This window comes from Leguminivora glycinivorella, chromosome 25 (genome assembly GCF_023078275.1).
Source record: "Leguminivora glycinivorella isolate SPB_JAAS2020 chromosome 25, LegGlyc_1.1, whole genome shotgun sequence".
Taxonomy (NCBI): Eukaryota; Metazoa; Arthropoda; class Insecta; order Lepidoptera; family Tortricidae; genus Leguminivora; species Leguminivora glycinivorella.
This window is the reverse complement of record NC_062995.1, coordinates 10,952,922-10,976,031: the sequence shown is the minus strand read 5'-3', so window position 1 is coordinate 10,976,031 and position 23,110 is coordinate 10,952,922. Positions and strand designations below refer to the sequence as shown.

General features: G+C 37.4%; 1 protein-coding gene across 1 annotated transcript; it reads right to left on the bottom strand.

The window, feature by feature from the left end:
* Positions 1-296: 296 nt before the first annotated feature.
* On the bottom strand, positions 297-21,650 carry LOC125239123 (zinc finger protein 431-like). The gene is made up of 2 exons (XM_048146623.1): positions 21,230-21,650; positions 297-2,061 (listed from the first exon to the last, which is right to left on the bottom strand). The coding sequence occupies exons 1-2, from the start codon at positions 21,558-21,560 to the stop codon at positions 434-436; spliced, it is 1,959 nt and encodes a 652-aa protein (XP_048002580.1). The 5' UTR covers positions 21,561-21,650; the 3' UTR covers positions 297-433.
* Positions 21,651-23,110: the final 1,460 nt, after the last annotated feature.

Genomic DNA, 23,110 nt, shown 5'->3' with positions numbered 1-23,110 from the left:
TTATATTTATAATGCGTATGTATGGGACAGCCCGTGGAATGCTCCAGTTTGGCTCTGTCGCGCCTAATGGAAGAGTGATGGCGCTAGTTTTAACTATAAAACTCCCGTGAGACTCATACATATTTAAAAATATTTTAAGCGGGTTACTCACGTATTAAGTCGATATAGCGTTCGACATGTTTCGGTTCAATTTCGAGAACCTTTCTCAAGAGTAGCGACCCCGCCTTTACATGTCTCTCGGCGACGCATACTGCGGGCGCTTGCTCGGTGCGCGCGGCTGCTGAGGACGGGCGCAGGGGGTCGGCGGCGCGGGCGACGTCACCGCGGCGAGATCGGAGCTACCCACTATGTTACTTTTGTCAAAAGCAGGATTGCACACAACACTTATTACGTCACTTTTTTAAATATGATGGCGCTAGCTTCGATAGCGATGTTATCGTAAGCGTTTGTGCATTTGGCTACGTACCCTGGTCTGGTCACACCTTTTTGTCTCATTATGCTTCATTATATGTCTTCCAAGAGAACGCTCGTGGGCAGTAGCAAAACTACACAGATTACATTGAAAAGGCTTTATACCAGTGTGTTTCGATACATGAGCTTGTAAAGCCCTTTTTTGGTAGCAAGCGTAGTTGCACTGGTTACATTTATAGGGCTTGTCACCAGTGTGTGTCCTCAGGTGACCTGTTAATACAGTTTTATAGCTGGTAGCGTAGTTACACAGGTCACACTTAAAGGGCTTTTCCCCAGAATGACGTCTGATATGACGTTTCATACTATACTTGTCCTTGCAAGTATAGCTACACTGGTCACATTCATATCGCTTCTCACCAATGTGTGTTCTTTCATCGCTACCCTGGTCACGCCTGTTTGTCTCATTGTGCATAGTTTTATGTCTTCTAATAGAACGCTCGTGGGCAGTAGCAAAACTACACACTTCACATTTGTACTCCTTAATACTAGAGTGTTTCGATACATGAGCTTGTAAATTATGTCTTTGGGTGCAAGCGTAGTTGCACCGGTTGCATTTATATGGCTTTTCACCAGTGTGTATCCTCTGATGAGCTCGCAAACCACTGTTAAAACAGCTAGCGTAGTCACACTGGTCACATTTAAAGGGCTTTTCCCCAGTATGACGTCTGATGTGAACTTTCATACTATACTTGTCCTTGCAAGTATAGCTACACTGGTCACATCTGTATCGCTTTTCACCAATGCGTAATCTCTTCTCACCAGTGTGTGTCCTCAGATGAGGCTTTAAACTAGCTTTATACCAGGTAGCGAAGTCACACAGGTCACATTTAAATGGCTTTTCCCCGGTATGACGTCCGATATGAACTTTGATATTATACTTTGATTTGCAAGTATAGTTACACTGGTCACATTTATATGGCTTGTCATCAGTGTGTGTTATTAGATGAGTGCCCAAATTACCTTTACAGCTGGTAGCGTAGTTACACAGGTCACATTTAAATGGCTTTTCCCCGGTATGACGTCCGATATGAGCTTTCAAATTACACTTTGATTTACAAGTATAGTTACAATGGTCACATTCATATCGTTTTTCACCAATGTGTGTTCTTTCATCACTACCCTTGTCACGCCTGCTTGGCTCATTGTGCGTCATTGTATGTCTGCCAATAGAACGCTTGTGGGCTGTAGCAAAACTACACACTTTACATTTGTACGCCTTAATACCCGTGTGTTTCGATACATGAGCTACTAAACTTATTTTTAAGTTGCAAGTGTAGTTGCACCGGTTGCATTTATATGGCTTGTCACCAGTGTGTGTCATTAAATGAGCGTGCAAATTACTTTTAGAGCAGCTAGCGAAGTTACACAGGTCACATTTAAAGGGCTTTTCCCCGGTATGACGTCTGATATGAGTTGTCATATAATACTTGGAGTTGCAAGTATAGTTGCACTGGTCACACCTGTGCGGCCTCTCACTGGTGTGTTTACTCAAATGCCTAATTAAGCGTAGTTTCTGAACCGTCGTATATTTACAGTGAGCACATCTGTAGGTTTCGGGTCCGCCACTTGATTGCTTCTGTGGAGTTTGTCCTGCAACAATAATTGGTTTATTTTACATTTCCATGTAAAATATTGCCAAGACAATGCCATAAGGCTGGCCTCACAAAGAGTTATCAGATGTCACGTAGAGCCTTCTTTCTAACTCTACAAACCCCAACTTCACAACTCTACACGTTCGGTAAAACATATAGGCACGTATTTAACCGGTCGACTAAATATCCAAATTTCGGCGGTTCAAAAAAATAGAGAAGGGTATTAAAAATAATAGTTTGGCAACTAAAATGGGGCAGCAAGACATCTCAACATTAGATAGTATTTTAATGTTAAAATAAAAATAAAAAAATTATAAGACATTCTTACACAAATTGACTGAGTCCCACGGTAAGCTTAAGAGGGGGTAGAGCAGGGAGAATTTTCAGAATCTGTCAAATTACCCCATTACACACACAAACACCCTTCACTCACACTACCTCAATTTACTGTGAAAGGTCAGTGACCCTTAATTTTTTTCAAGAGTGTTATTTTGAGTTTGTAGTCAACTACTGACCTCCTTCGAGAAATTAAAACTCTAAAAAGGGTAGCATACAAGAAGACAGAGAAAGAATACGCGTCATCTAGCTTTCCTTCTCTGTTCATGTCTCATGTGAATTTAATTTACTTACCTAAATATGTAGATAACGTTCCTTACCCAGTTGATTGTTTACCTAGGTGTATTTCAAATTACTTTGCACTTCATTTTGCGTTACTTTTCTACATTTAGATAAAAAATCGTCAGCCTGCCTATCTCTGCAAAACATTAATCAAAGACGCGTGTGAAGGCCGATACCTCCAGGCAGACAATTATGGTCGCGTGATAAATGATAAAACATCAGGCTGTCCCTATCGCACTATTTGTAAGTGCGATAGGGACGGCACGATGTTTTATCATTTATCGCGCGACCATGATTGCCCTGCAGGTCTTCAGAGGCCTGTACGGAAGCATGGTCGCGCGATAGACGATAAAATATTAGGCCGTCCCTATCGCACTTAGAAATAGTGCGATAGGGACGGCCTGCTATTTTATCACTTATCGCGCGACCATAATTGCCTGCCTGTGCTGCGCATTACGTATATACGGGTTGTATTAAAGACTATCAGATATTTTCTTTATTCTTTTTGGTCGTTAGGTTTTTTATCATTTATTTTAATACAAAAATAAAGCATGTGTATAAAATTAAACCTAATGAATAGAGTACAGAGCTAGTATCGCATATCTTATCCAATACCGATACCGCCATCGCCATCTGCATCAGACTCTTGATCTTACCCAATTTCCGAGTCTCTTCTCTTAATTTCAGTTCCTTGAGTTGAAAATGTTGAATCATACTTAGTATTAAATAAAACACAAATACATATAAAAATCACAATATAATTTTAAATTATGGCTTAGGTCCTGTACCAGTTGCAGTCGCCACGTCTGTAAAGCCCCTTGTAGTTTCTTTTAAATGGCTAAATACCTAGATGTCATGTCATAAACATCTGTGATGTAACTGAAAATTAAAAAACATCGCTCAAAGATAAGGTTCAAATTAGCATGGCAAAAAATACAGTGCAGTCAAAATACCATCAAAATACGAAAAAGCATATGTCAATGTCAATATCACTGCCGTATGCCGTATTTCAGGCCATAAGGGCTGTTTTCTCAAATATGAAAAAATCTCAAAAGCAGAATTTCAATAAGACTTTCTAGGAAAATTATTTTGAACTTGATATGTAGAACAATTTTTAAAAGTTGTACAAAAAAAATCTGAACTAAGTTTCTAACTATATGAAAGCATTTTTATCTTAGATTGCATATTTTAGTATCGTAACGAATTTTCTTTCAAATAAAAAGATAATTATTAGAATAGGTTGACGGTGTCTTCCGTAAACTGGGGTTACATTGACCGATTTGGGAATTTAAACTTCTCTAGTTTCTACATTTAATGGGTATTTTTACCCATTAAATGTAGGAGTAAGAGAACTATAAATTCCAAAGTTGGTCAACGTAACGTAACTAAGAAAGAAAAAAAATGGGACCATCAACTTTTTAAGTCTTTTCCTGCTAAAAATCTAAAAAGGTAACAAAATAAGTGATATCAGGATTATTGTTTTCTGTCACGATGCCTGCACGTATCAAATGTTTCTTTTTAACCCAGTGGTTGACTGGCAGAGAAGGCCTTAAGGCATTATGTCCACCATTTGTACTTAGTGTTTTATGTGCAATAAAGAATAAATAAATAAATAAAATAATGTACGCAGAAAAAAAAAGATGTGATCAAACTTAAACTGACATTGGGGTTACTTTGATACACTATATTTTTTTTAATGATAATCGAATGTAATTCCTTACAAAAGTATTTTATCTCAAGAAAAGATAAAAAAATGGTTCGCAAAGTCAAATATTACAACTCTTTAACGCTATTTTGAGGTTACTTTGATCAAGAATAAAAATTACCATCTTAAAAAAACCAACTTTATTTGCAATTGTTTCAATATTTATCATAAGAAGAGATCCAATTATCAGCCTCAACTCAACAAGTACCGTGACATAATCAGACAATAATCAACTATGTGTCATTATGGTCAATGTTACCCCATGCAAGTGATCAAAGACACCCCACAGAGTAAATCATTAGTAGTAAATACCTAGTTTGACTTTATGATACAAAATTCAATACAATGGTATAGATAAACACATTTCTGGCAAGCTAATATTCACTGTGAACCTTTTACTTTAATACCCACTTCGTTAGTTTAGAAGTTTATTTAAACATGAAAAATAGCAACAAACTATGCTTTTATTTTGACACGTTATCCGCACTGCCCACGACCATACTTACTTATTCACCGCGTCAGAGCACCATCTAACTATAGAGGTTGGTTAAGCGTTATGACAGTCGTCGCGCAAGCGCTGAACGGTGTGTGCGTGTGTGAGGGTGACCTTGCGCTGCGAAGATGTCGAATATCGTGAAATGTGCATCGTGCAATATTGTAATTAACGAGGTGTTAGCGTTCGTGCAAAATAAAATTAATGTTATGGATGATATCAGTTTAGTAAGAATATGTGCAACGGGATTTTCATCTGAGGATGTGGACCAGGCGAAGAAGTTATTGTATGACTGTTTGAAAGGAAACGGAAAATATGTAACAAGAAGGAAAGACAAGCAAGAACGGAACATAGAAGACATTATTCAGTGCATCAAAAATACAAAAACAGACGATCTACCCATATTTGTAGCTAAGGAATTACATAAATTACCTCCGGTCAACTTTGAAAATATAGATGTCACACGGCTGCTGAAAGACATTGTCAATTTGCAGTGTCAGTTACGAGAAATTAAGGATACATATGTGACACAAAATCAACTCCATCAGACGTTAAAAGAGAGCTGTAAAAATAAGGAACGTACTATGGAATCCTGTGTTAGTCATCATGAATCATGCTTAAACGTTAACCGTAGAAGAGGTGCATTTCTATTAGATAGTGGCCCAATGGGCATGACAATGTATGATTCGACCGTTAAAAATTCAACTTTAAATACAAACAACTCCTTATCTGCGAATGCTGATATTGAGTTCGTTAACCCGCCCGAGACAGCTGACCCGATGCGCGCACCTGCTCAGATACATGAGCCGCGTATACCTATCTCACTCCCACATAGGTGCGAATCGCCGTGTGAGCCGCAGGAGCGAATGGTGATACCAGAACCGGTTGTCGATACGGGCGCTGGAACGAGTAAGCAAACTGTGAATTCGGATGAGTCAACTATGGATAAATGTAAACAAATGGATACAAATGTAAAAATGTCTTATGCTAAATGTATACCGGAAAAAGGTGAATGGAAGGATAAGGAGATTGACGAGGAATGGAAACTTGTCCAGTATAGACGTCACCGAAATCAGTTCATTGGTAAAACTGGGTGTGCTAAAACATCATTAAATGCGAAGTTTAAAGCGGCAGATGTAAAAGTCCCGATGTTTATCTCGAACGTAGACCAATCAGTGACGGAAAAAGACATATCAGAATATATATTTGAAAAAATACAAGATCGTGTAACGTTACACAGGATGGCTATGAAGCGTGATAAGGGTTATTTCTCATATAAAATCTTTGTTAGTAAATCAAAATTGGGAGAATACCTAAATGATAACCTGTGGCCCAGTGGTATTACTTTTAGACGTTTTGTTATGTTCAGAGGCACGGAACCAAAGTCGAGTGAAACTCATAACACGGAAATATGACAGATACATGCAAAATGATAACTTTTAATTGTAGGTCTGCGAAAAGGTCTATAGACGGTATAAGGGCTTTATGTAAATGTGCAGATATCGTGGCTTTGCAAGAAACATGGCTTCTTCCCTTTGACCTACCGTTCCTTAGTACGATAGATAAGGACTTTGGCTGGACAGGCAAGTCGGCGGTCGACGTGTCTGCTGGATTATTGAAAGGGCGTCCTCACGGCGGCGTAGGTATTATGTGGCGGAAAAGTGCGTTCAATGCGGTAACTATAGTTGAGTGTAACAGTGATAGGATAACATTCGTGAAAGTGTTAAGCGGTGACATATCCTTTCTAGTGGGCTGTGTCTATATGCCTACGGACTCAAATGACAATATGCCAATGTATACAGAATGTTTAGGTGCGCTTTCGTCGACTATTGCAGATAATAATGACGTACAAGCTGTGTTCATACTAGGAGACTTCAATGCTCACGTTCATGAGCCGTTCTATAGTGAGATGATGGAGTTTTGCTCTGAGCAAAAATGGATATGTGCTGACATTAATAAATTGGGCGTGAATTCTGATACGTATACATACGTTAGTGATATACATGGGTGTAGGAGATGGTTAGACCATTGCATTGTAACGGAATGTGCGTGGAATACTATACGCGACGTTAAGGTTATGTATGATGTCTATTGGTCTGATCATTTCCCTATGCTTATTGAATGTAATATTAACTTAGTGGGACATGTACTGAATATTTGTAAAAAAAATTTAAGTAATGGTGTAATTTGGGGTGAGAGGCAGTCAGATCAAATTGATGAATATAATAAAATTTGTAATGGTAATTTGAAGGGCATAGACTTTCCTGACTCGCTTAGGGAATGTTTTAATGAGATGTGTAGTAACTGTAAGCACTTTAAAGTTATCGATGACCTTTACACTAAGGTAATTAACATCTTGTCCGACGCTGCAAAGGCGACAGCTAAATGTGGTAAACAAGCCAACGGCCGCTGTCTGGCAGGATGGAACCAATATGTAGCTGAGTCTCACCGAGAGGCCCGGCTTCAATTCAGAATGTGGGAGTTAGCTGGCAAGCCACGTCAGGGTAAGGTATTTGACCTGATGCATCACACTAAGAAAGTGTTTAAATCTAGACTCAAGTGGTGTCAGAGCAGGCAGGAACAGATCTTAATGGACAAACTGGCTACCTCCCATCGAAATAAAAAGTTCAAAGATTTTTGGAAAGAGACAAAGAAAATGAACGTGAGGCCGGGCTTGCCGGTGAGCGTGGAGGGTGTGTCGGACTGTGCGGGGATCGCTAGCATATTTAAAGAACACTTCAATGTCAAATCGCTGTTAGATAGAACATCTGTCTCTCAATTAAACGCGAATGAGGGGGCCGTTGGGGCCGGGCGTACTATCCACTTTACTGCAAAACAAATTGAATCAGTCATAAACAGTATGCAGAGAGGTAAGTCGCCTGGTCACGATGGCCTTAGCATAGAGCACTTTAAGTATGCTGGAGTACACCTGCCTCGAGTGTTGTCAGTGTTACTGAATTTGTGTATGAGTCACTCCTACCTTCCTACGGAGCTCATGAGGACAATTGTTGTACCAGTGGTTAAAAATAAAACGGGTGACTTATCTGATAAGGCAAACTATCGGCCTATATCACTCGCCACCACTACAGCTAAGATACTTGACCGTGTGCTTGACAATGTGCTTGACAAATATTTGAACTTACATGACGGACAATTCGGTTTTAGAGCGGGGCTGTCCACGGATAGTGCAATTTTTTGTCTAAAGCGCACGGTCAGGTATTACACAGATAGGAAAACACCGGTCTATGCCTGTTTCCTCGATTTGTCCAAGGCATTTGATCGAGTTAATTATAATCTGCTTTGGCAAAAGTTAAGTGAGACAGGTATACCGTCGGAGTGTGTGGAGCTGTTTAGGCACTGGTACAACAATCAGATAAACCAGGTCAGATGGGCGGGCAGTCTGTCCAGCGAGTATAGGCTTGAATGTGGAGTCAGACAGGGCGGTATAACTTCACCGAAGCTCTTCAACCTATATATTAACAAGCTGATAGACGGGCTGAGCAGCATGCATGCTGGGTGTTATGTGGGTGGTACTTGTGTCAACAGCCTAAGTTATGCCGATGACATGGTGCTGCTCGCACCGTCTGTCAGTGCGCTGGAGAAGCTGCTTGTTCACTGCGAAACCTATGCTTTGATACATGGTCTGGAGTACAATACGAAAAAGAGTGAGGTGTTAGTTTTTAGAGCGGGTAACATTAAGCCTTACTATGTACCACCAATTCTGTTGAACTCTAGCCCATTAAAAGTCGTGGATAAAGTAAAATACCTGGGGCACGTCCTCACGAGCGACCTCAAGGATGACCTGGACATTGAAAGGGAACGCAGGGCGTTGGCGGTTCGGAGTAACATGATTACTCGCAGGTTTGCTCGTTCTCAAGTGATGTAAAAATTACACTATTTAAATCCTACTGTCAATCCTTGTACACGAGCAGCCTGTGGATCAAGTACACGAAACGAGCCTACAATGCCCTGCGGGTGCAGTACAACAATGCTTTTAGAATGCTGATGGGACTGCCTAGAAGATGCTCTGCATCGGGTATGTTTGTGGCAGCTCGCACGGATAGTTTTCAGGAAATAATAAGAAAAAACATAGTGTCTTTGCTAAGTCGTGTGAGATGTAGTCCCAACAGCATTTTAAGAGAAATCGCTGATAGGTTCGACTGTCCGATCTTGCACTACTGGACCAAGCAGATTAAAAGTGTAGCGGTATATGAAATATAGGAATGTTAATATTATAAATTAGTACGCATAAGTTTAGATATATTGTAAATACTAACACTAGATTAAGATTAGGCATGTTTACTAACTTTCTATGGATACCTTGTTTGTCCGAAATAAAAGATTTTATTATTATATTATTATTATGATATAGCATGGCACATATAAAAAAACTGCTATCGACGTTCAAAAGTCGGTGTTGGCCATATTCACTATAAATTACGTTAGTTTATACCCGTTCCGACCCCATGAACCCAAAATCTTCAGAAAACGATGTACTATGTAGCCCAATTTTAATTGGTATTTTGGAGGTAACTAGTAAAAATAATTTAGTTTTACAATTGTGCGAAAATAGATTCTCATTTGGCCGGTTTTTTTAACCTGGCCTGGTGGCCTAGTGGTAATAACGTTAGCTGCGTAAGCTGAAGGCCCGGGTTCGATTTCCGGCTCAGCCACCGTGGGCCTTGTCGTTTTTTTCTTTCGTGTATGATATCTATTTAAATATATGTATGTATGTATGTGGACACTTTATTGTACATAAGACAAGTTAGGACATAAAAATACAGTATAGTTATGACGTACAAAGGCGATCTTATCCCTATAAGGGATCTCATCCAACCTTTGAGCGAATTTAAAATTTATTATTTATATGAACTTGAAAAAGAACAAATCAAAAATTATTCAATAAAATAAACTTTTTAACAAAAAAAAAAACCGCCTTCAAAAATAAGCGCGTTACAAAACACGGAGAAACTAAAAAGCAAAAAATAATAAACCTATGAAATCAGATTTCTTATCGTATTGCAATAATCTAAACATCCAAATTATAAACAAATCAATTATTTTTGTAGTCGGTACCAGACCTGTTCGTCGCCTTGCTATTGCCTGTTTGCCCCACCCAACCATACACAGGCTGGTACCGACTCCAAAAATAATTGATTTGTTTATAATTTGGATGTTTAGAATATTGCAATACGATAAGAAATCTGAATTCAAAGGTTTATTATTTTTTGCTTTTTAGTTTCTACGTGTTTTGTAACGCGCTTATTTTTGAAGGCGGTTTTTTTTTTTGGTAAAAAGTTTATTTATTTGTTGATTTTTAGTGGTTCCTATTGATATTATATGTATCAGTCCGAATATATGCACACTAGTGAAAGAATTATCCTTTAACTCCTAACCATTGAGGAGTTGACCTTCCATCATCAGCTCAGCCACATAAAATTATTACCATCAGGCGTAAATACTAGTGTACCTTTGAAAAATACACTAAAAACATTACATGTGCCTATAACATTTGAAGATTTCCCTCGATTTCTCCAGGATCCCATCATCAGACCCCGACTTGGTGCCAATGGGACCATCTCGGGATTATACCCGTACGATCAAAAAAAAAAATTTTGCAAATCGGTCCACAATTCTCGGAGATATCGAGTAACATACATACAAAAAAAAAAAAAAACATTCAGTCGAATTGAGAACCTCCTCCTTTTTTGAAGTCGGTTAAAAATAATTTTATTTCTTCCCTAGTTGTATAGTTTCATACTTATGATTTTTATTTTAAAGTAATCCGTTTATATTATAGCAACCATGGGTGATTTTTGCGGACTTAAGTAGAAACGTAGAGGTTGACAGAAGTGTGATTAATATTTCTAAGTGTTAATTTATTGTATCTAGTCTAACTACGAAGCAATACATTGACGTATAAATTGCGTCCATATACAGAGAGGTCATTCATAAAAATATCACTTTAGGTAACAAGTTATATATCTTTTATACAATGTGACAAGCATTGACCATACCATACATCCCAATTCACCCCTCATCCGACCCTAATCCCCCCCTTCGTAAACCTATTCACCCCCTTTGCGACCCGATTCCCCCATTCCTGATCCCATTCACCCCTCAGGCCGCGGATATTTATTCATCCCGTAAAAATTACCCAACACAGTTGCATCGCTTTCTTCATGAAAACCATTATAAAAATGAAAATATGTCTTATGATTTTCTGTTATACATAAACTTTAGAAGTGTATACACATTCAAAAGGATAATGAACGATTAAAATAAGTAAAAATCCAATAAATTTGAACGTCAACTTTGACAGACATGAAACTGTAAATATATTATTTTCCTACTTTGATTGCGGAAAATAGAAGGAATATGTAACATTATATACATTAGAAATATAATAACATTATATACATTAGAAATATAATAACATTATATACCCCCGGAACCCTTTTCACCCCAAATTACGGTATTTATTAAATTGTCATTATGTAAAATGTCGGAAACTACGGAACCCTACACTGACGCGCTCTTGATCGGTTTTTCTTCTTAATGCTATTTAAGAGATAATAAAAAAATTACACCTCCCAATTTATAATAAGTTTTTTTTTTGCAAAAATTTCATTTTTGGCACAAGCTATTATCGCCGACATTACCTTTCATTCAACAATCATCTATTGCTCTCCGAGACATTTCTAAAAAACCCTGACTCAATGGGGATACGACGTTTCATAACAGAGTTCCTATGATCACCTTTCTGCTCCATCATCAGATTAGCTCCATGATACCATAATATTGCATTGTCACTTGATTTACATATGTGTGCAAAATTTCAGCTCAATCAGAAACCGGAAAGTGGGTCAAATTTAGCTTCTACGTTTTGACTCAAACTAACATACCTACTAGGGTGTGCAAACCGGTTAACCGGTTAACCGAAAAACCGGTTAACCGAGACTTTTTGGCCTCTGTTAAAAACCGGTTTTTATAGTCACTAACCGGTTAATAACCGAAACTGTATTTATTTCTCAAAATTTGGAAAATTAGGCATTAAAAGGTTCAAAAATACGTAATTATTTAATGTTTTGTTATAATAAAGATTTATTCATTACTTTTCATTGACATTATTATCTGTAATGATTCTATTTTAAAAATTAGTCCGAGTCTACTCAATTATACATTTTATACAATACAGTAGAGTCCGGTTAGTATATTACGACTCCGCATATAGACCTAACGTCCAACCTCTTACAACGACATAAGCACAGGTATTTATTTGGTTTTCGTATGTGATAGTATGAAAGTACATCCGTTTATTACGACTCCGATTTTAACGACCAGCCGCTTTTTACGACACATTTTACACAGAATCCGTCCGTTAAGTCCGGTTGCAACGACAAGCGACAAAGTTTTTAGTTTTACTAGTAAATTAAGGAAACAAAGCTACTTCCACCCGAGCACGGCCCCCTGTCTTGCCTACAACAAGTAGCAAGATTACATTGTGGCCATGTAACTTTTTGGAGTATTGCTTTTAAAATTTTAACAATTTGTTCGCCTCGGGTCTAATCTTATAAGCTAAATAGAACCCAATTTGTATTTTTCGATTGCGTATAAACTAGCTTTACTTACAAATGATGAGTAGCACGCATACTAAAAAGGACTTTTCTAACTAAACAAGTCACAATAAAATAAGCTATTATATTAATACTATGATTATAATATAACCCTGTAAATAAAACCTATTGATTGAAATGTTTTAGTAATAGAGATGTAGATATTACTTTTAATTAAAAGAAATGAAATTCGTTTGTTTCCGGTTCACTTGAACCTAAACTCAAATTACCCTATTGCACAGTACAACATAAGGTCAAAAACACATACTCGTAAACACCTAAATTCAAAATAAACTAACACCAAAATACCTTAGTTCCAAAACACCCTAAAAACAAAACGAACTTATCTAGATTATGTACTACTCCCGCATCACCTAAATTTCATAAGAGTTGGAACGCGGATCAAACTAATCCCATAATAGACTAATCCTAAAATAAACCATTCTCTAAAATGAAACAGTCTTAAAACATGCTAGTATCAAAACACTCTAAATTTTTAAAGCGTACTCCTAATTCTAGAACACTTAGTACAGTCAGTAGCTGAGGTTGACACAACCTTATTATATTTACAATAAAGTCGCGTCTAGATTGTTTTCATCATTAAGATATTTTAGGGTATTTTGGGACTAGCTTGTTTTGAAACTATTGTATTTTGAAAATCGTGTAGAACATGAATCGTGTCTTACGGGAATAGCTTGTTTGGGCCTTCTGCTTTTATGACAGTAGGCGATCGTGATAATAGTATATAAAAGAGATAAGTTCGTTTTGAATTTAGTCTTTTAGGGTGTTTTGGGACTTGAGTATTTCGGTGTTAGGCTATTCTGAATTTATGTTATTATGAGAATATGTGTTTTTGGCTTTATGTTGTACTGTGCAATATGGTGATTTGAGTTTAGGTTCAAATGAACCGGAAACATTCGTTTTGTACGACATCCGATTAGTACGACGTAATATAAGCGGTCCCTTGAGCGTCGTTGTAACCGGAGTCTACCGTATATTTCAAACTATATTTTTTAAAAGAAAGGTAAAATGGAGATCTTGGTTTTCTTACATCAATTGCTTGTATTACTAGGGGCTCTGGGAGCTGTAGACCTTGCGACATGCCTTGAAAACGCAAAACTGACGAATCACATTCAAACCACACAATCCTTTTTTAGCAATTTCCGCATTTACCAAATTTCCAAAAACTGGACAAAAATGATCTTCATCGTGCAAGTAATACCTGCTACGATATCATCAACATCAGAATTCTTAAAGGTAATGGTAATTATTGCGTAGCACGGCCATTTACTAAAAATCCTTAAAACCGGTTAATAACCGGTTAACCGGTTTTGAAGGAAAAGTCTCGGTTATTAACCGGTTTTTTAAGTTAACCGGTTTTTGCATACCCTACCTACTAACAAGGCACGTTGAATAAAAACTTGTATAAAGGCTAGTATCAGAAGCCTTGCAATATAGTCATACTAGTTATGAAAAAAAAGCTGCACTTTTAGATGGAAGCAAGCCGCTTTGCATGGTGATAGTAGACGTCTTAGTAAACGATATTTTCCGAGGAAATCGAAATTTCATTCCTTAGGAAGCCGAGCGTAGCGAGGTGTTTTATGAAAATGAAAAAAATTCTATCTTTTTATTGTATCGTCCGATTTTGACAAAACGTGTCTCAAATGAAAGGTAATGTAATTGCTTGGCTTTATGTAATTTAAAAAAAAAATAAAAATAAAAAAATATAAAAAGTAAGAAAAAAAATAAAAAAAGTAAATTTACGTCTCGCACTGAATAACTTCAAAGAATGACAGACGAAATTTACAATGTCGATATATGAGTTTTCTTAAATCAAAGACAGATAAATTCGTAGTTGAAAACTAAAAACCGCATCGAAATCGGATTAGCATTTTTTAAGATACAAGTTGCCAAATTTGGGAAAATTTGCTTTATATGGCCACTTTGAAATTCCTTTGCCAGAAACTCAGAAATAATATATTTTTCTTACACAGAAAATTACATAGTGACAGCAGAACTCAAAATAAAATAAAAAATTCCGAGGATATCATAATTTCATCCCTTAGGACGACGAGCGTAGCGAGGTCTGTTACGAAAACCGAAAAAAAAAATCTATTTTTTTGTACGTCGTCCGATTTTGACAAAACATATTTCAATTGAAAGGTATTGCTTTATGTAACTTAAAAAAAATATTGAAAAAAAAATTGGGAAAAAAATGTAAGATTTTTTTAAAAAAAACTTCAATTTTCGTATCACACTGAATAACTGCAAAAAACGGTAGACACGATGTATAATCTCGATATATGAATTTTTTAAATTAAAGACAAATAGATTCATGATTATAAACTAAAAACCGAATTGAAATCGGATCAGTAGTTTTTAAGATACGAGTTGTCAAAGTTGGCTTAGTTTGTTTATATGGTCGCTTATAAATTCCTTAGCTAGAAAGTCAGAAACATTATATTTTTCTTACAGTTATAAGTATGCATTGGTAATAGACATTTCGATTCGGTTTTTAGTTTATAATCATGAATCTATTTGTCTTAAATTTAAAAAATTCATATCGATATTATACATCGTGTCTACCGTTTTTTGCAGTTATTCAGTGTGATACGAAAATTTAAGTTTTTAGGGTTCCGTAGTCAACTAGGAACCCTTATAGTTTCGCCATGTCTGTCTGTCCGTCCGTCCGTCCGTCCGTCCGTCCGTCCGTCCGTCCGTCCGTCCGCGGATAATCTCAGTAACCGTTAGCACTAGACAGCTGAAATATGGTACCAATATGTATATCAATCACGCCAACAAAGTGCAAAAATAAAAAATGGAAAAAAATGTTTTATTAGGGTACTCCCCCTACATGTAAAGTGGGGGCTGATATTTTTTTTCATTCCAACCCCAACGTGTGATATATTGTTGGATAGGTATTTAAAAATGAATAAGGGTTTAGTAAGATCGTTTTTTGATAATATTAATATTTTCGGAAATAATCGCTCCTAAAGGAAAAAAAAGTGCGTCCCCTCCCCTCTAACTTTTGAACCATATGTTTAAAAAATATGAAAAAAATCACAAAAGTAGAACTTTATAAAGACTTTCTAGGAAAATTATTTTGAACTTGATAGGTTCAGTAGTTTTTGAGAAAAATACGGAAAACTACGGAACCCTACGCTGAGCGTGGCCCGACAGACACGCTTTTGGCCGGTTTTATTTTTTTAAACTTTTACATTTTTTTCCCAATTTTTTTCAATATTTTTTTTAAGTTGATATGAGCAATACCTTTCAATTGAAATATGTTTTGTCAAAAGCGGACGACGCACAAAAAAATTAGATTTTTTTTTCGGTTTTCGTAACAGACCTCGCTACGCTCGTCGTCCTAAGGGATGAAATTATGATATCCTCGGAATTTTTTACATTATTTTGAGTTCTACTATCACTATGTACTTTTCTGTGTAAGAAAAATATATTATTTCTGACTTTCTGGCAAAGGAATTTCAAAGTGGCCATATAAAGCAAATTTTCCCAACTTTGGCAACTTGTATCTTAAGAAATGCTAATCCGATTTCGATGTGGTCTTTAGTTTTCAACTATGAATTTATCTGTCTTTGATTTTAAGAAACTCATATATCGACATTGTACATTTTGTCTGTCATTATTTGAAGTTATTCAGTGCGAGACGTAAATTTACTTTTTTTAATTTTTTTCTTACTTTTTTAAAATAATTTTTGTTTCATTTTTTTTTTAATTATATAAAGCAATATATTTCATTTGAGATACGTTTTGTCAAAATCGGACGATACAATAAAAAGATAGAATTTTTTTTATTTTCATAAAACACCTCACTACGCTCGGTTTCCTAAGGGATGAAATTTCGATATCCTCGGAAAAAATCGTTTACTATGATGTCTACTATCACCACGCAAAGCGGCTTGCTTCCATCCAAAAGTGCAGCTTTTGGCCAAAAATTCTCCATAACAAGTATGACTAATATAATAAGTTTACTTGTCATAATTTAAAAACAGATGAGACAGACATATCCAATGACAATAAGTCTACACCGTTTTCATGAACTGTCAAATCACCTCATACAACTTACGGCTGTAAGGCAACTAAGTAGGGTTTGTTATTGCAAATTAATTACATATTAATGATTTCTAGCCCGTAAGATATATATTTGCTTTAACAATGGATAGATATTTATGCGGATGAGAGTGTAATTTAGGTTTTTATAAGGAATCAAATCAAAAAATTTTAAGCGACCCGATCAGATATTTATCCGGATAAGGACCCTCTCACATCTACCGTCTTGCGATCGTAGCGTCGGGCCAACTGTATGACTAAGCCGGGCTGACGCGGCGGCTTTTTCCATACAGTTGGCCCGACGCTACGCTCGCGAGACGCTAGAAAGAGAGACGATGTTTTTGACGGTCACGGAGCATCACCAATTTTTGCCGGGAACATGTCGTCATATACTTATGGCCCCCTATAGAAAATCAGATATTTTTGCACGGCCGTTCATAGTCATTTTATGCTGGTCACCAGCTGGTATTCCATGAATATTTGGTCTAGTTGAGTGGAGAAGTGCCATTCAAAACAAGCGCTTTCTAAACAACGATGTATTTAGGTACTTTATAATTTATTATTGTTTTCAACTTACGGTTACGTGTTCGCGGTATGCACAGAGTAAATCCTTAATGAAATTGAGACATTGTTTTATATATACAATTAAATTTGAACCAGAAGCACTATACCTATACCCGCTCGCATTCCCTTTTTTCTATTCTAAGTAAGAATCGATTAATAAGTATCTAAATATGTATGGATAAATTAAATTGTAATTGTTTACATACAACCTGTGAAGTTTGGTTGACAAAATTTGACGTAGGTGCTGTCATATATATTTTTAAAATGACGTACTGTTAATACCAGCGTAATGAAAATGTATTCCAATGAGTAAAAGAAAACATGAAACTTTTTTCAATTTAACCGAACTAGAATGAAATAATTTATACTCATTCGGTTGTGTTCGTTATTTTCTTTAATAATGTGATATATTTTTATTTATTTTTTATGCACAATGCATGCACCTTTAAACTTTAAATGAGATTGGATCTCCACCTGACATATTTGATTTACCCTATTTATTTTGAGCACAGTTTTACACTGGTATGGTTTTTCGTGTACGTACACTATTTTCTGTCAAAATATTTGTCAAATTTAATTGTCAACACGGAGCGACCGGCGACACGTCTGCCTCCGATGAGCCGCTCACGGCGTCTAATCGAAAGGAGAATTCTGACAGCAATGGCGAATGTATGGAAATTTTACGATAGTTTAAATTTAAGGTAAAATTTCTGTGTTGCCTTTGAGAGGAAAAATATAAAAAACCTCAAAACTTCTAGTCCATTTATCTGGCTTTTAGAATCACGTAATGTTATAACTAAAGTATTGAATTTTTTTAACAAAGTTTACTAAACGGCGACATACGTTTTTCTCATTTTGGGTCAACTTTGCGTGGGTTTATTTATTATACCCTTAATAATTAGAGATTCTGAATAGTCAAAAGTTGTAGACACACTCTTTAAGATAATAACTACATTTATTTTATTCCATTTTATTGAGAAATGTGAGCAGCATTTGTTAAACGCCGAATGCCCTTTTCGAGGATTTCGTACGACCCCCTCTTAAGAAGGCTTGTGTTGTGGGTACTCAGACAACGATATAATATACAAATACTTATATACATAGAAAACATCCATGACTCAGGAACAAATATCTGTGCTCATCACACAAATAAATACCCTTACCGGGATTCGAACCCAGGACCGCGGCATAGACCCTGCCTGCTATACGCTACGCACTACGCGCTAGGCCAGACCGGTCGTCAAAAATAAATATGTTGTTACGGCTACGGTTTATTCCAACGCAAGTACCAACTATTTATTTGGCAACTGAATTATTATATTGGAAACTATTTAAGAGATACAGTTTAATCGGAAAACGGCTGTCTATTAATATGAAAAATATAGTTATTTTAACTTAACATACAATCACGCCTGTATCCCATAAAGAGGTAGGCAGAGCACATGAAACCACTAAAGCTTCAGTGCCACTCTTGGCAAATAAGGGGTTGAAAGAAAACGAAACTGTGACATTGCAGTGACAGGTTGCCAGCCTCTCGCCTACGCCACAATTTAACCCATATCCCATAGTCGGCTTCTACGACACCCACGGAAAGAAAGAGGGTGGTGAAATTCTTAACCCGTCACCACACAGGCAGTTATTTTAAATATTTATTTAGCAAATTAACATGAAAAGTACATTTAAAGTTTATACATCGGCATTCGGCACTCATTACCTAAGCTGTCATTTTAGTTTAAAAAAACCGGCCAAGAGCGTGTCGGGCCACGCTCAGTGTAGGGTTCCGTAGTTTTCCGTATTTTCTCAAAAACTACTGAACCTATCAAGTTCAAAACAATTTTCCTAGAAAGTATTCATAAAGTTCTACTTTTGTGATTTTTTTCATATTTTTTAAACATATGGTTCAAAAGTTAGAGGGGGGGGGACGCACTTTTTTTTCCTTTAGGAGCGATTATTTCCGAAACTATTAATATTATCAAAAAACGATATTAGTAAACCCTTATTCATTTTTTAATACCTATCCAACGATATATCACACGTTGGGGTTGGAATGAAAAAAAATATCAGCCCCCACTTTACATGTAGGGGGGGTGCCCTAACGAAACATTTTTTTCCACTTTTTATTTTTGCACTTTGTTGGCGTGATTGATATACATATTGGTACCAAATTTCAGCTTTCTAGTGCTAACGGTTACTGAGATTATCCGCGGACGGACGGACGGACGGACGGACGGACGGACGGACGGACGGACGGACAGACAGACATGGCGAAACTATAAGGGTTCCTAGTTGACTACGGAACCCTAAAAAGGATTCTTATAAAATATAATGGTCTACAAAATATTCTCAAAGCATTAAATGCATTTCATATATCTGTGAAAATATTAAACTTATAGGTAAAAAAATAGGTGTTTGAGGGCGCTGGCAACTTCGTCCACACAATGAATTTAACTTTTAATGGCGTTTACTCTATCGAATCTAAGGCCAACCTTACACAGTCTTAACATCATTCTGAAAAATTCTTTTTTTTTGCCATAGAAATAACATTTGGCAGAAAAACCTTACTCAGATCATACTTTGGCATAAATCATTCTGCAGATTTTTATAATATCTTAAGCTGGCATAATAACAAGTAAATAAATATAAATATTATAGGACAGGCCTGTGTGGTGACGGGTTAAGAATTTCACCACCCCCTTTCATCCTGTGGGTGTTGTAGAAGGCGACTATGAGATATGGTTTAATTGTGGCGTAGGCGAGAGGCTGGCAACCTGTCATAGCAATGTCACAGTTTCGTTTTCTTTCAACTCCTTATTTGCCAAGAGTGGCACTGAAGATTTAGCAGTTTCATGTGTTCTGCCTACCCCTTTATGGGATACAGGCGTGATTGTATGTATGTATGTATTATGGGACATTCTTACACAGATTGACTGAGGCCCACGGTAAGCTCCAGACGGCTTGTGTTGTGGGTACTCAGACAGCGATATAATAACATATAAATACTTATATACATAGAAAACATCCATGACTCAGTAACAAATATCTGTGCTCATCACACCAATAAATGCTCTTACCGGGTTTCGAACCCAGGACCCCGGCTCAGCAGGCAGGGTCACTACCGACTGAGCCAGACCAGTCGTCAAAATACAATTATGTATGTAATATAATAATATGATTATGTTCTCTGCTCTCTGCTCTCATTGACCCAGTAACATAAAACAACCTGTATAAATGTTTACTGATCCCATGTCCCGGTCTGAGCTGCACATGGTCTCGGTCCAAAATTGAAACCAGTGGCAGTTTAAAAAACTACTGACGACCGGTCTGGCTCAGTTGGTAGTGACCCTGCCTGCTAACCCGCTTTCCTGGGTTCGGGTTCTGATAAGGGCATTTATTTGTATGTATTTATCTATTTAAATATGTAATATTGTCGCTTAGCACCCATAGTACAAGCTTTGCTTAGTTTGGGGCTTAGTTGATCTGTGTAAGGTGTCCCCAATATTTATTTATTTGTTTAAAGGATGTTCCTAGCATACAGTCTAAGCTTGTGTAGGTGAACGCTTACCATGCTTGATGAGTGAAATATGACAGATCTACTGTTCGCTTTTCTGACAGGTGGTAACAGGTGGTAAACTAAGTGAACACAATAATTTAAAATCAATTAATCTGGAATTTCTTTTATTGTTTTACTTAAGTACTTTTGATTCAAAGTTAGATTTAAACCATACTTAAATATTACTATTAAAAGACAAGATATTAAAGTATAATAATAGAATGCAATTGTATACTTGCTATATCATTTTTAAAATGATTCTATACAGGGGGTAAATAAAATTAATGTCCTAAAAATACAGTTTTTCACGACAAGTTTGAATCGAATTTAGAATCAATGTTAAGTATTATTTTGCACACAGCTGTATGGCTGGTTTTAGTGCCCGATCGATATGGAGTTCCGCGCGGACGACAAACACAACTGTATACAAATTAGTCACGCGGATCACCCTATATCGTTGTCTGAGTACCCACAACACAAGCCTTCTTGAGCTTACTGGGACTCAGTCAATATGTGTAAGAATGTCCTATAATATTTATTAATTTATACCTGCTGATGCGTGTCGCACGGGGCGGCGCTCCACTAGCTCGGGGCCGAGCACGAGCTCGTCCTTCACCGCGTGGCCGGCGTACAGCTCCGCCGCCGCGCGCGCGCTGGCTGACTCCTCTTTTACACTCACTTCTGAGCTCGATGGCTCACTGTTTATACACACGCCATCGGGTCTAGGTTCGTCCTTGACGCACACATCGTCCAGAAAATGCTCCACTTTCACAGGCATTGCGATCGTTGATAAATCCGTCATACACGCATCCTCACCGGGCTCAGCCTTCACGGTAATACTTTCAGTGCCCTGTAATGCTGATGACTCCATCGTAAACATGTGTAAACACTATTTGCTAGTATTTTTGTTCAAGCGAAGTGGGCAGAAGGACCTTTGTCTGAATAAGTGTCTTATTGTTATATTGACAGACGATTCTGGACAGTATCTGGAGCATTTATAAAATTTCGACATAAAAAAAGACAGCTGTCAGTAGGCTTGTGTCGTTCACGAACTATGAACTGCTAGGAATAAAATCCCATCAATGACCGAAATGAACTGAATCTTTCCGTGGTCTGAGTATCGGTCTTTGCTCATTTAGTTCAGTATAGGATCGGCGAGCGCGCGCGGTTTGGATCGAGAACGAATGTGTGACTGCGCCGACCGAGAGCGAGAGCTACTTAGCAGAGCAACAAAAAAAGTCAAGTTTTCATATTAAACTTCGGTTACTTACAACCTTTCGGCCCGGAATGTTACTATCTGTGGACTATTCGTATAATTTTGACACTATTCGGTCCCATTCGTTCTGATCTTTCCGACCGCAGTGGTCACTGGTCTGGCTGAACTAAATGAGCATAAGACCTAAAAGAGCGAACTACTTCGTGAGGGCGACTGAACGAGATCGGAGCGCTCCGATCGGGCAACACCGCCCTCAAGTCCATAAAAAAAAAAAAAAACGAACGAAACGGCAAAGCCTAGCTGTCAGAGAGCATTTCGCATAGATTTAGAATTATTAAACTAGATTGTTTAGTTAGGTCAAAAAGTGTGTCCACATGAGAGGTAATTGTTTGGGCTGGTGTCCCTCTCGCACTTGCTGACAATGTCAACATTATTCAGTGACGTCATCACTGTCATAAATTGGGGATACCAGTCAATTTTCAAAGTTACTACCAAATCTACTAATACCCATTTGAACATATTTTTTGATAATACAAATCTTTGATTTATTGGCATCAAAATAATTACATTATAATTATTTCCCAATTCTTTGAAATATATCGAAACCCTACTTTGAATATAACACTAAAATAAAATAAGAAGTTTTAAAGTCAGGTAATATACAGATAAAAATACTACTACTATGGTAACCTCATTAACACTGGTCACACGTGCGAGAGGGACACTAGCCCAAACAATGCCCTCTCATGTGGACCGTTTTCGTTAGTCTGATACGATCAACTTTCTCTCTCGGTGATAAGGTTCAATTTAGTATGGCAAAAATGTGATTGAGCTGTCCCCTGTAAAGGTCTTTGGGTCCGGAGCGGTCGTTTATTGTGCTTTTTGATGGACGCAAGATTTCCGACCGGACTAAAGCTAGGAACACACTACGCGGACGTCCGTCGTGAATCGACCGCGGACGGGTTTCTGGGCAATGAAATTACACCGTGCAAACTATCGGTCGACGGACGCGGACGTGGCCTTGAGCGCACGGACGTCCGATCGAAATCTGGCTCTCTGGATGTTTTGTTCCGTGCACACTGATAGGTCGCGGTCGCGGTCGTTTTACGACGGACGTCCGCGTAGTATGTTCCTAGCTTTAAACTTGACAGTGGCAGCTTAAGCAGCTTTCCACCATAGATTTAGAATTACTGTAATATTGCTTTAGGGCCTTT